General features: G+C 34.1%; 1 protein-coding gene across 3 annotated transcripts in view; it reads left to right on the top strand.

Annotated features, from left to right (window-relative positions):
* Window positions 1–12,412, top strand: part of PCDH17 (protocadherin 17) — a 95,634-nt gene extending 83,222 nt beyond the window's left edge. Inside the window, exon 5 of one of the 3 annotated variants that reach the window (XM_026447091.1) lies at window positions 7,705–12,412. In XM_026447091.1, coding sequence (XP_026302876.1) covers window positions 7,705–8,387 — 683 coding nt within the window. In that variant the 3' untranslated portion in view covers window positions 8,388–12,412. The remainder of the gene's footprint in view (window positions 1–7,704) is intronic. The other 2 variants (XM_023226111.3, XM_023226112.2) reach the window with 2 other exon arrangements.
* Window positions 12,413–13,419: the final 1,007 nt, after the last annotated feature.

The following is a 13,419-nucleotide window of genomic DNA, read 5'->3' as shown; positions in this document are numbered from 1 at the left end:
GGGACAGGTTAAATTTTCAATGTTAATCTCAGAGTGGCATGCCATGGGACACAAATTATATTTGTGCCATAAATTCCCAATGCCTGGCTTAGATTCTCATTGTTTTGTAGTCCTAGCACTTCCGTGTCAAATACTGTTTTGCATTTATTCTTTATCATATTTCATTTCAATTTGTCTTAAGTTCTGTTCACCTTAGAGCATTATTTACGTGTGGTCAATATATATGCCAGAAAATTCCAATCTGGTAAACATTTTATTATGTCCAAAGGGTCACAAACACCAACCATCCCTGAAGGTGTGCAGGTGCATTGAATAGTAAGTGCAAATGCTCCAAACTGCTCCAAATACCCAGCTGTGATTGGATTCACTTGCTTATGATATAGGACAGTGATTTCTGGTGTCTGAATGCAGCCGTGGCAATACATTCAAAAGCATTGTGTGATGCAGGTGCACGCTAGAGGATTGGTACTTCAAAGCTGCCGTGGTTTGACTGTTTGATAGTATTATAACAACTTCCTCTTCAAAATGTGCTCTCTGCTATCAAAAGCAGATAGAATGACACTTCACAATGTAAATTCTGGAAGCCAGATTAGCAGTGCATACTCCTCAGAATGTATACATTTTTTTCTCATAGTATTTTTACTATTTGAGCTATATTTTAAATTTATAATTCTTTATGAGACTGATTTCTTTAAAAATAATTTTAGTTCCTGGGGTCCTATGTCTAAGTTTTCCTCATTATATCACTGCCAACATGTGAACAGGCAGCTTCATGAAATAAGCGTATCATAACAAGATATATTTTCTTCATTACATTAAAAAATAAAAGCATCAAAAGACATTCTATATCTATTTATCTGTATATTAGTTACTTGATTAAGAAACAACATGTATCCCTGTGTACAAGTGAGACACATGGGAAATACAATGCTATAGAAGAGTAGCTTAGTTAAGCAAGCGATGGATTCTCCGATTAACATTTTTTCTTACCCAACCCTGTTCTTCCCTGCATAAAGGATAAAACAAGCTTATTAAAAATGGTGTTAAAATAAAACTTGGAAGTAGGAAAAAAATTCCGGGAAATTTGTAATATTAGAATGCCCATTTAAAAATCTGGCACAGGAAAAAATAATTTTGATACAACTTACTTATCCAGAACTGTCTCTAGAAATAATATTGAAAGCCAAAATTTTACTCCTTATAGTCAGATAGTGAGAACAGAATATTTATTTTTAACGTTATACAGGTAAATGGGACATAGAAGTCATAAGTGGAAATAATAATGTGTATGAGTATAGATTGTTAAGGTACCATTTATATGGAATGATTCACTCTATCATTAAAACAAGTGTAAAGGTTTTATAGGATGGGAAAAGAAAGCAAGTGAATAGTAATCAACATAGCCATAAAAAGAAAGAACTGTTTATGTAGAAAAGTGTCAGTTCACAGGATGTTGTAAATTATGTCAACTCACTGAAAGAAAAATCCATCTTATTAGAGGTATGTTGGATGATTTTCCAATGAGATTTCTATTTTATCATTGATGTTTTCTCTATGTTAGAATATATTGGGATAAACTGCAATTTGTTGTGATCATAGGAAAGTGTTTGCACATGCATGTGTGGGTAATTGTGTGTATGTGCTGAAGAAAGAAAAAGACCATAAAATCAAGCTATCGTTATACCATTAAAGCCTCTTAACAGAAAACTATTACTGCGCATGAACTTCCAGCCAAAGGTCTTGGTTTCGCTTGGTTTGCAGAGAGATAAAGAATTTGTGATGGGTACTTAGCTTAGATTCTGCAGAATTAATCTACAGAACACTAGTGCAAACCATAAATAGAGACGAGTGCTTGCTTTCTAATTTTCCAGACAGCTAATTAGATATTATGAAAGCTTACGTTGGTGAAAGAAGGTAAATTAGAAACAAAAAAAGAATAATGGGAACAAATAAAAACTGGACTTCCATTTATAGAGTTGTCTGCTTGGAAACAACTCTAATATTAAGATGCTGTTAGAAACGATACCAAATACCACAGTAATAGAAGAGTATGACTTCTATTTAAATCTATTTACAAAACAGAAATAAGACCATTTGGTTGACAATCGTAAAGCACAGATAACTTTCTGAAATGTCTTTTTCCCCTGTTCACAACAATTTAGACTGTCTTTATTGATGCCATGATTTATAGATTTTGGTTTTTAAGTGTCTGTGACACAGACATTTATCTCATCATTATAGAAAAGAAAATCAGAGGCAAATACTGGATGCACACAGGAAACTACTGTGCTGGAAACTACATGCATGTTTTCAGATGTACAAATTTGTGAGTTCCCAAGGCACTAAGTAAGTGTGAAACTCAGGGGAGGAAATCCTTTTATGCTCTCTAAAATTTCCCTAAGTGGTCACAAATTACTTTTGTAGTGCTTTGAAGACAGGGAAAACAAGTTTAAAATTCTGACTTGTGACAAATTTCTGCCTGAGAGCAAGACAGAATAGAATAAAGAGGTAGATTCTCTCCAAAGTAAGACTTTTTTGGTTGGTTCCTAGGCATATTTCCTGTGTTTGGACACTACAGAATCAGAATCCACAAGTGTTTTTTCCTGAACTTTCCACAGTAACTATGTTCAACTGAGGCCCACTTATCTTTGTTAATCTTGGTTGATTTTAATAACATTTTGGTTTCAACTTTCCATCTTATACATGGTAATTTTTGGCATCATTGAAATGGTTATGCACTCTTGAGATATAGTGACATTATACAATTAAAACACATTGTAAAATTAAATTATGTAACATTTGTGGGAGACTATTAAAACCCAACAATTGGCCTGGCGCGGTGGCTCACACCTGTAATCCCAGGACTTTGGGAGGCCGAAGTGGGTGGATCATACGGTCAGGAGATCGAGACCATCCTGGCTAACACAGTGGAACCCCGTGTCTACTAAAAATACAAAAAAAAAATTACCCGGGCCTGCTGGCATGCACCTGTAGTCTCAGCTACTCAGAAGGCTGAGGCAGGAGGATGGTGTGAACCCGGGAGGCGGAGGTTGCACTGAGCCGAGATCGCGCCACTGCACTCCAGCCTGGGCTGCAGAGTGCGACTCTGTCTCAAAAAAAAAAAAAAAAAAAAAAACCCAACAATTTAAAAGCAGATAATTTGATGTTTTTATCCAAGTATTTTTTCCTCACATAGATATAATTTAGAATAATTTCACAATGGCTTAATTCCTCTGAAGGTATATTTTGTTACAAAATGATTGCTTGCTTGATATCCTTAAGATTAAGCTGTTAAACTGCTTAGTGTAGGTTAAAAAAGAGAAAGATAGAGAGCATTCAGATATTATCAGCCAATATGAATATGCAGATTTCGGGTATCTTTATGTCCAAATCCATTTTAATTACTTGAAATTCAAAATCAGAGACAGTTAAAGTGTTGATCTTATAGATTTTGCACCAAGGCTTGTGGCAAACGGGAAGACTAAAATGTTGCTTATTAATGCTTTTAGTCTGAAAGATGTATATGTATATGTGTACATTAATATATATATATAAACTTTGTTAATATATAAACAAATATATAAAATATTATTTTATTTATAATAATAAAATATTCTCTTATTTTTGTACCCCTTATATTATGAATTCAGAACTTCCTGGGATTCACCTGCATTTCTCTTATGGCAATTGCCTGCAGTGTTCATAAATGCATAGGTTATGGATTTAAGATTTTCTATTTTTTTAATGAATTTTTAGACTGTCTTGGAAAAAGCTAAGTTTTATCACAAACATAAAAATAAAGGTTTGTATACAATATGAACATGTGTGCGTGTGTGTGTGTGTGGTTTATGGTGCAGGTAAACTGCGAGTACTATAGTCTTTTGAGTTACTTCATCTGTTTTGCAGAAACGTCATATAAATTAAGAGGCACAATTGAACTAATTAAGGCTACTGCATTTAGATACTTCCCTTTGAGGCCTGCATAGTAGTCAGATGCAGCAACAGGAGTATAGAAAGTGATTCTTAATACTAAAAAAGTGTTTAAAGTTATTTGAATGTCACATGATATTTCAGGGAATCATGCTTTTAAAGGATTAGACACTATAAACTAATAGTTTATAACTGTAAACACTATAGTTTACAGTGACTAATATAGGCAGAACTGCCCACAGTTCCATCTTGTGTACTTTAGAACTGTTTTCCTTCTGCAATATAAACATGCTTATCTGTGAATATCTCTCATCTGCATACTATTTAGATTTTGTTATGTTTCTTGGCAAGGGATGCATTCTGTGAAGGGGTGATCATGTTATATTGAGGAAAGTAGGAAAATAAAACTAAATAATCTCTTGGTAATCCCAGATTGAACCTAAAGAAAAAAGTGAATATTGGGTCGACTATTTTTGATTTGATTTCTTCTGTTCAGGATTTCTGGACTTGTTTTCTGGTGTATATATTGAATATATGAAGAGGTGGCTTTCTAAATAATTTGCTTTTGTTTTCATTTCCACAGCTTGTAATTCAACATATCTATTCCAGAAAACATTCCCCTTAAAGTACAGAGAGCAATTTGACCATCTACCTTAGAACTGTAGGGCTTAAGTAAATACTCCTCAATGTTATTTTTTTATTATACACACCTAACTTATTGAGGACGTTTAAAAAAGTAGAAGGTACACGTGGCAGAAATACTGCTAATACAACTTTTCTTGTCTTAATTTAATACCCTGTCTTTGTGGCAGCTTTCCCTCCTTCTCCCTCCACACTCCACTCTCCCTTCATCTCCCCGCAGCCCTTGAGTCCCTCTCATTCTCCTTTCCCTCCTTCCCTTCACTTTATTTTGCTTCTTCCCTTTCTACTTTCTTCCTTTTTTCCATTTGTCTTTTTTTTTTTTTGTCCAACCATTCATTGTATATTATCTGTCTCTTCTTTCTGTATTTACCTATTCATCTATTTATGTTTCTTCAAAAATGATTTTCCTCTCTCACAAATTCTAACTTGACCCTTAACAGTTAGAGTTCACTTCGTGCTCATAGTTTCTGCTATTTGTACAAAAGTGTCCATTCAATTTTCTTCACTGCCTGTGAACTGCTGCCATCAAAATTATAGTCTAATCACAAGGTGAACAGCTTGTAATGTATCATAATCAATACTCAAAATGTACTCCCCACGATGTGACATAAAGGAGTTAAGTAAAATGCTGCAGATTTTCAGCAGTGACAAGCAAACAATACTTTTATGTTGTTGGTTTCAAATTCAAGGTCGATATACACTTTCATACGTCTGCATTATTCTCTTTTTCTCTCTCTTAAATTCATATTGAATTCATTCAGTGTTAGCTATCCAAATAGCTACAATGAAAGGCTGGTCAATATGAAATATGAAGCTACATTAGCATATTTTGAAGACAGTGTATGAGTTATAAATGAATTAAAAAAAATAAATGATGCTAGAAGATACAAAGTATTACTGAGTGAAATAAATTGTAAAGTTTTCTAATTTTCCTTCTTTTTGAAAGATAAAATTTGTTGAAAGCTATCTATTTATTGAAATGATATTATATTATTTTTTCTAACATTTACTGACAGATATAAATAAGGTAATATTTATGATTCCCATTTAGAGTAGGTAAAGGAAACATAGACTGATATCTGATATTGAACCTTTCTTTTTGCTTTTCTACATATTTATTTACTTATTTATTTTGAGACAGGGTTTAACTCTGTCACTCAGGCTGGAGTGAAATGGCATGATTACAGCTTACTGCAGGCTTGACTTCCTGAGCTCAAGCCATCTTTCTGCCTCAGCCTCCGGAGTAGCTGGGATGGGAAGCACGCACCACTTTGCCTGGCTAATTTAATTTTTTTTTTTTATTTTTGTAGAGGGGCATCTTGCTATGTTGCCCAGGCTAGTCTCAAACTCCTGGGCTCAAGTAATCCTCCTGCCTCAGATTCCCAAAGTGCTGGGATTATAGGCATAAGCCACCATGCTGGGCCAATATTGAATTTCTGATATCCCCTTTTAAAAAATTTCAGCTCTAATTTAAATACATAAATAGAGGCTTCTGAATAAAATTAATGCCTAGTTTCTGCTGCTCTTCATGTCTGTCTAACAGTCTTTCAATTTGTAGGTAGTATTTGGGTCTGTAGATGCACTGTGAGACTACTTTTCAGCATTCTTTCCTGCATAATAAATTTAACAGTGAATATTTAATTTACTCATAAGAAAACATTTTTTTAAAAAAATGACAAAATTAAAATAGAAGAAAGATACCTAATTTTTTTATGTTTCACAGGTGTGAATAAATAGTATAGTATCTTTGTTCTGTCAAGACACCATTTGATTTCTTCCTACAAAATTTCAATCTCTTAAGAAATTATTTTATCTTAAAACCTTTTGAGGTAAAACAGATTGTGGGCTTTTTAATGTAAAGAATTATTTACATGTTTTAAGTATAAATTTAGGTTTCATATATAGCTTTGAGAAGTGATATACAAATTTATCAATGCTGTTGCATTTGCTGCTATTTTAAATACATCTTTCATGTGGAAGTCTTTTCTTGCACAGGACACTCTAAATTTGTGGGGATCAACCAGCATCAATTAAATGGCAAATCCCAAGAGAGCCTAAAACTGTAGGCACTTCTATTCCCATTACGTAAAGGTAAACTGTAAATCTCCTCTCCTAAAAGTAAAAGTCTCTGATTTAAAAACAGTCATTAACCCACAATAGGCACAACCACTTATTGAAGAAAGGGGCAACTGGGAAGATATAGCTCAAAGTTATGGTTTAAAATATTGGGGTCAATGGAAGTATGCAGCTGTTCTATAATTAAGGATTTTTTTTTTTTTCATATTCCACGTTCAGCATCTGTGAAGTAGAGATCATTAAAAGAATGCTTTATTTAGATTCTCTATTGGCAAAGGAAAAAAGTAAAAATTCTCACAGAAAGTATTATTATTTAAAATGGGAAATCATGATTTGTCATTCATTTTGAACTATATCTGTTGAGTAAATGCATTTTCACCTACTTACACCCAAAAACAAAAAGCTGAACAGAAAACTGATGACATGATCCATAAGCCTATCTAATAAAATAGGAATGTGCACTTTTTGACAAGCTTATTCATAATACATTCTGATAAAAAATTCCATTTGCCACTCTCAGTAGGAAAAGTAAGCATTTAAAGGAAACCTTTTATTTCATGACTGTCATCCAAACAACAATTACAAGCAAAACAGTGATAAAACATTTTTTAAAGAGCAGCTTAGAATTTGTTATGGAAGTTTACAATCCAGTTTTTGCCCTGTTATTTGATTTGAAAAAAATAATACTGATAATCTTTTTTGAAGTTCACTGTTTATAGGATGAGTTATAGAGAACAAAGAACTAACTGATATCCCCAGGAGTTTAGTTTACTGTGATGATCTGTTCTACTGAGAATGATTCTCCAATGGCCACCTCTTACTTCTTCTCAGGCTATGGGAATTCATTAATATCTAGAGAATAGACTTAAATTAAACCACTGTCTCAACCAGCAGGTTTATGCAACCATCCTGAAATGTTTTAATTATTGTTTTCTTTTCCTTTTTAATTAAGAGACCAGAGGTCAAGCAAGCCCATTGAGAGCTGATCACAGCCTCTGTAGAAATTTAAAGAAAACCCTAATGATTGGATTTGCTGTTTTCTCTTTTGTTTTGCAGAACCAGAAGAGTGTGTTAATTGCACAGATGAATGCCGAGTGCTTGGTCATTCTGACAGGTGCTGGATGCCACAGTTCCCTGCAGCCAATCAGGCTGAAAATGCAGATTACCGCACAAATCTCTTTGTACCTACAGTTGAAGCTAATGTTGAGACTGAGACTTACGAAACTGTGAATCCCACTGGGAAAAAGACTTTTTGTACATTTGGAAAAGACAAGCGAGAGCACACTATTCTCATTGCCAACGTTAAACCTTATTTAAAAGCCAAACGTGCCCTGAGCCCTCTCCTCCAAGAGGTCCCCTCAGCATCAAGCAGCCCAACCAAGGCATGCATCGAGCCTTGCACCTCAACAAAAGGCTCCCTGGATGGCTGTGAAGCAAAACCAGGAGCCCTGGCTGAAGCAAGCAGTCAGTACTTGCCCACTGACAGTCAGTATCTGTCGCCTAGTAAGCAACCAAGAGACCCTCCCTTCATGGCTTCTGATCAGATGGCAAGGGTCTTTGCGGATGTGCATTCCAGAGCCAGCCGGGATTCCAGTGAGATGGGTGCTGTTCTTGAGCAGCTTGACCACCCCAACAGGGATCTGGGCAGAGAGTCCGTGGATGCAGAGGAAGTTGTGAGAGAAATTGATAAGCTTTTGCAAGACTGCCGGGGAAACGACCCTGTGGCTGTGAGAAAGTGAAAAAAAAAAAAAAAAAAGGCATTGGCATTTTCTTGTCTCTTCTGTTGATTTAAAGATGATTCCTCCTGGTGATAACCCATTTTACAGGGATGAAGAAAGACCAATGCTGCTTTAAGGCTTTTAGTGAACATCTGAAGTGCCCACAAGTATGTTCTTTCCACTGCTGTTTCTTTTTCAGAGATAACAATGGTTTCGTTTTGACCAAACTTATATTAGGACAGAATTATTGATGCTTAAAGAGAAAAGAAAAAAAGAGAAGAAAAAGGAGAGAAGAAAAAGGAGGATGAGAAGAATTACCTTTTGACAATCTGTTAGGAAGGTATGCAGTGTGAGAATTGAAGTATTTCTGATCACTCTCAGACTGTCCTCCGTGATTTATGCTGACTTAACTGTTTACCTATAAACCCCATACAAAGCAGGGTCATAATTTGTGATCTGTGGTGGATTTCTAGCAGTCATCACAGGCTTCTACTGAAAGTCCTGAAAAGACCTTGCAGTAGTCCAAGCTACACCAAACATTAACACATATTTGTGGTAAACATTTCTGTATAAAGTTACCTGACACACATATAAACACAAGGAACATTCCATATCATTAGTCAAAAATGAAAACAAAAAAAAAACCTTTGGTCATTTGTAAGACATCTCATGTCGTATAAAAGTTAAATGTAAAAAGATATAGTCCATTTTGTCCTGCACACACGTAGACTAATTTCACGTCATTAAAGGAGAAGAAAATTTAAAGATTTAAAATGCCTATTTAGCATTTTAGTGTCCAACAAAGATTTAAACAATGATGAGTATGTTTTAAATTTGACATAGAAAAGTTCTAAAAATTAGTTACCATTGAGTGGTAAGATTCAGAGAAAATTAACTTGATTAATATGTTTTATTCATTTGTGGACACTAAAATAGCTCAGGAAAGTGAAAATGTCTTAGACATACACAAGTCACATGATCATTTAAATGTGCAAATGTAAGAAGATTCAATGTGTTTACATCAAATGACATATTTTTATTGATTTATTGCAGATTCAGTGCATATGAGCCAAATTGTTGAGTGTATAAGAGCTATATTGTGTATTTTATTAAATTAATATATAGTTGTGTTGCAAAAATATTTGGGCTTATATTGTAAATGGCAAGCGTTGCCTCGGTAGCTGTCGAACTCTATGAGTTTTGTTTTTTCCTGCTTCCTTTTCCCCATGGAGTGTGGGAAGCAGTGCCTCAGAGCAAAGTCTCTTGTTTAATGTATAGTCTACCAAGTACTACAGTACATAATCTGTTCAAAATGTGTTTGAGTGAGCTGATGGAGCTAACTGAAAGGTCAAAAAATACATCCATCAGTCATGGTTATGTGCAAGTCCTTGTAGAAGATTTTATTAAAGTCATGCTAAATCACAAGAATTAACATTTGTACCAATATCTGAAACTTCTTCATGTTTTTACAATGACATACAGCTTCTGCCTATGTAGATATTATACCATCAGTTGGTTCTCAAAGTATTTTGAGTGGTTCAGATGTGTGTTCCCATTATATTTCAAAAACATGAAAAATGCTTTAATGCATGTATGTACCAGCAGTGGTTACTTGCATTGTGTAGTGTTTTTCAAGAGTTCTGTGTCTTAACAAAATGTTTTCCTTTATCTCAGTGCTCTTCTGCCTCTTTTTGTCGGTGTCCTTTGAGAACAATACACCTTCTATTCCTTCATTTGGTTACACCTTTTCTTGTGACATTTAGCGAGTTTCAAACTTAATTCCATATGAGGCTAAGAAACCTCAAATTTCAGGAATTGGGAAAAATAAAATTAGCACTTGCAGAAGTAGCAGCAGATGGGAAAATGCCTTGATTGACATTTTCTTTCAGCATTTAAAATTTTTGGCATTTTACAGCTTCATGACAAACAGTTTTGTGCCCATACCTTAGAAAATGTGGTGCTGAGTTAAATAAAGGCTGTTTGAGCACTGGAGCAGAAAAATGCATTATTTGCAAACTGGTGGAGAATTTTGTGCCTTCTCTTCTGGCCACCAAGCCAGTGTAGAAACAGCATAAATGTCATAAAAATTCTTATATTTAAAACAAAAACAAAAGCAAAACCAAACATTGAATTAAATTAAGTTTTGTAATTTAAAACTTTAAAAACTTCTACTGAAAATACTTTCATCAAATGCCATCAATATTTTAAACTGTACATCGTTTGCAAAACTGCTTTGAGAGGGAAGAGTGGACAACTCCCATCAGCCTTATTCTCTTGAGAACTATATTTTGGTTCCTAGTAACAGCCTTTCCAAAGCTCTACTCTTGGTTTTTATTACTCGTAAATGTTTAAATTAGAAAAGAAGGGATCTTGTACATGTGAAACCTAATTGACTCTCTATATTTTGGACAATTTATGTATCTGAAATGTGTTGTCTCTGTTATATGATGTAATTTTTGCCAGGAGACTACAGGTTGATTTAGCTTGATAGCTGAAATTTGATGGAAAACTGATTTCCATTTAGTCTTACCAAGTGTTGCCTCTCTCTTACTAGACAGATAACCACTTAGTAAAATCTAAAGCAGTATGTAAATGAAATCAGCAAAGAGAGTAGGGTTTATTTTTTAAACATTCTTAATGCTAAGTAACCAGTTGTTCAATTTATTATATGTGTCTGAGGACATTAAAACACCGTAAGATTTTAAGAATTGGTTGTGCCAATGTGTGAGGGATTTACCTTTAGGCTCTCTGTCACCAGTGATTTACTAGTGTTAGTTGTTTAACACATTATCCGTATTTAGTAATGATTATTTATTTACAAGTTGGTGGTAATACAGCAGTCAGGACTCTAAGCTTTTATAGTTGAATTGAGGAAATCTCGCTTTCATTCATTTAGCTGGCAACTGCCTTTATCACAGACCTCTGGTGCTTGGCTTTCAAGGAAGCCTATGAGATGCCAAAATCACACCTTTAGGGAGAAACTTGCTCTAATAGGTGATGCATGAGTAAACAGTGAGATTTGAAGGGGTTTTAGCATAATTTAGAATGTGAAAAAAATATCAGTTCACATCTTTCAAGTACTAACCCCTCAAAAATATCCCACACATACAAAATATGTGATATGATACTACTTTAGGTCTTTTAGGTCTTTAAGTAACTGAAGTTAAGCACAGAAAAAAAAAAAAATCACTTCATGGAAATTTCAGTAAGAAACCCAAACTTCTAAAAATTGCTTACAGATGAACTAAAAAAAAAAAAAAAAAAAAAAAAAAAATCAGCAACAAAATAACTTTTTCATCAGAGTTAAAAGTAGTGAGAATCTGTGTTAGTTATACCTATACCAAAGTAAACATTAAAGAGACATATCATGCAATTTCAAAGAATTCTTTCATGCTATTTCTTAATCTGACACTTCTAACTTTATTGCAGGCAATAGACAAAGATTGGCTCACTACTCCATAGGTTAATTGAATTCCTGGTTGAGAAACTAACTTGTTTTGTTTTCCAAAATTAGCTGAAATCTTGTAAAACTTGACTTCCCTTTAAAGGATCTAGACATTGCTCAATTTAAAATATGGCACCATAAAAAAAGCCATGTAGTAATAGAGCATATGCTTTTTTAGAACCAGGTTAAAAGCTGTTTGTTATCTAATAGAGTAGAAGTTACTGAGTTCAACAAATAGGTCTGGCATAATATATGCCCAGTCATAATTATCTGATTATGTTCTTTTGACAACAGACAGCATTTATCAGAGCATTAATTCAAATGAGAGTTTTGGCTATCAAGATGTGTTGATTCGAAATATAATTGAATGAGACCTGATTAAAGTCTGACTGTCCTGGCCCCAGTGTTTTGCAGGTTGGCTATTTCCATTATCAGCCCATCACTCCATAAGGTTCTTAGCTGCACCAAGTGATTGGTGAACAAGGACAACAACAAAAGCAGCATACATTGTATGGATTTATCTCAACGCTATTGTTCAATGGCTGTGTTTAATGTGACCTATCTGGAAAATGAGGACTCTGAATAAAAACTATTACTAATAGTGGTGTTGCCTTCCCTTGAATTCATTAACACAGAAGGGATGTGTTACACACTGCATATCACAGGGACCCTGATCATGATTATTTTAAAAAAGCAAACTGTGGCATCACAACTCATTTTGCTAGTTATCTGCTTTTCAGTAAAATAAGACTTAAAAAAAATACTTGATAATATCACTAGTTTCTCAATAGAAGTGGATTAGCAATCTTTCACATAGCTTAGATAAATTGACTAGTTAAATAATTACCAAGGGTTCATAGCCTAATGATATTTGTGGTTTTTAATATTTGCAATTAGTATAAAGATAATTTGGCATAAGATCCCAGAGGATTTCAGAAAAGTAAGCTTATAAGTCCTGTCATAATCTTACATGACTGATGAAAGCAAATAGAAGAGTCCTCCCTCATCTGCAGGGGAAACCATCTGAGACCCCTAGTAAATGCCTGAAACTCCATATAGTACAGAATCCAATATATACAATATGTATAAATGGTATTTCAAAGTAAACACATATTTATCTTGGCATTTTACAATAATAAATCTCCTCCCCATTTAATAAGCATCTATTGCATTCATACTATGTGTTTGCTTTGGGCTATGATGCCTCAGGAGTAAACACTAAAAAGGAATGGTGTCAGGGTTACTATCTTGTTGGAGAAGTAATTAGGTACATTCTAATACACATTATTCTTTATAAATTAGATTTGGTTGTTTGCATTTTTTTCTCAGTTAATTCACACATCCCATAAATCTGCCATGTCACTAACTGAGTGACATCTTCTAAATTTCAAACTAGTGTAATATTCTTTTTGTTCGGACTTTTATTTTTTTTAAATTTTACTTTTCTTCCAGCAGCGTAACATATATCGTGAAGAGTGGATTCCTTTTCCACATCTAAGAAGATCTTTATGGGTTATATTTATTGTTATAGATTAAATAACTTGCATATTTATTCTTTTGTTCATTTATTTGCTTGCTTTTCCTTTTTTTATTGAAGACCATTTACGC

Source organism: Piliocolobus tephrosceles, chromosome X, assembly GCF_002776525.5.
Source record: "Piliocolobus tephrosceles isolate RC106 chromosome X, ASM277652v3, whole genome shotgun sequence".
Classification (NCBI taxonomy): Eukaryota; Metazoa; Chordata; class Mammalia; order Primates; family Cercopithecidae; genus Piliocolobus; species Piliocolobus tephrosceles.
The sequence above is the reverse complement of the archived record's forward strand: the minus strand, read 5'-3'. Positions and strand labels throughout refer to the sequence as shown.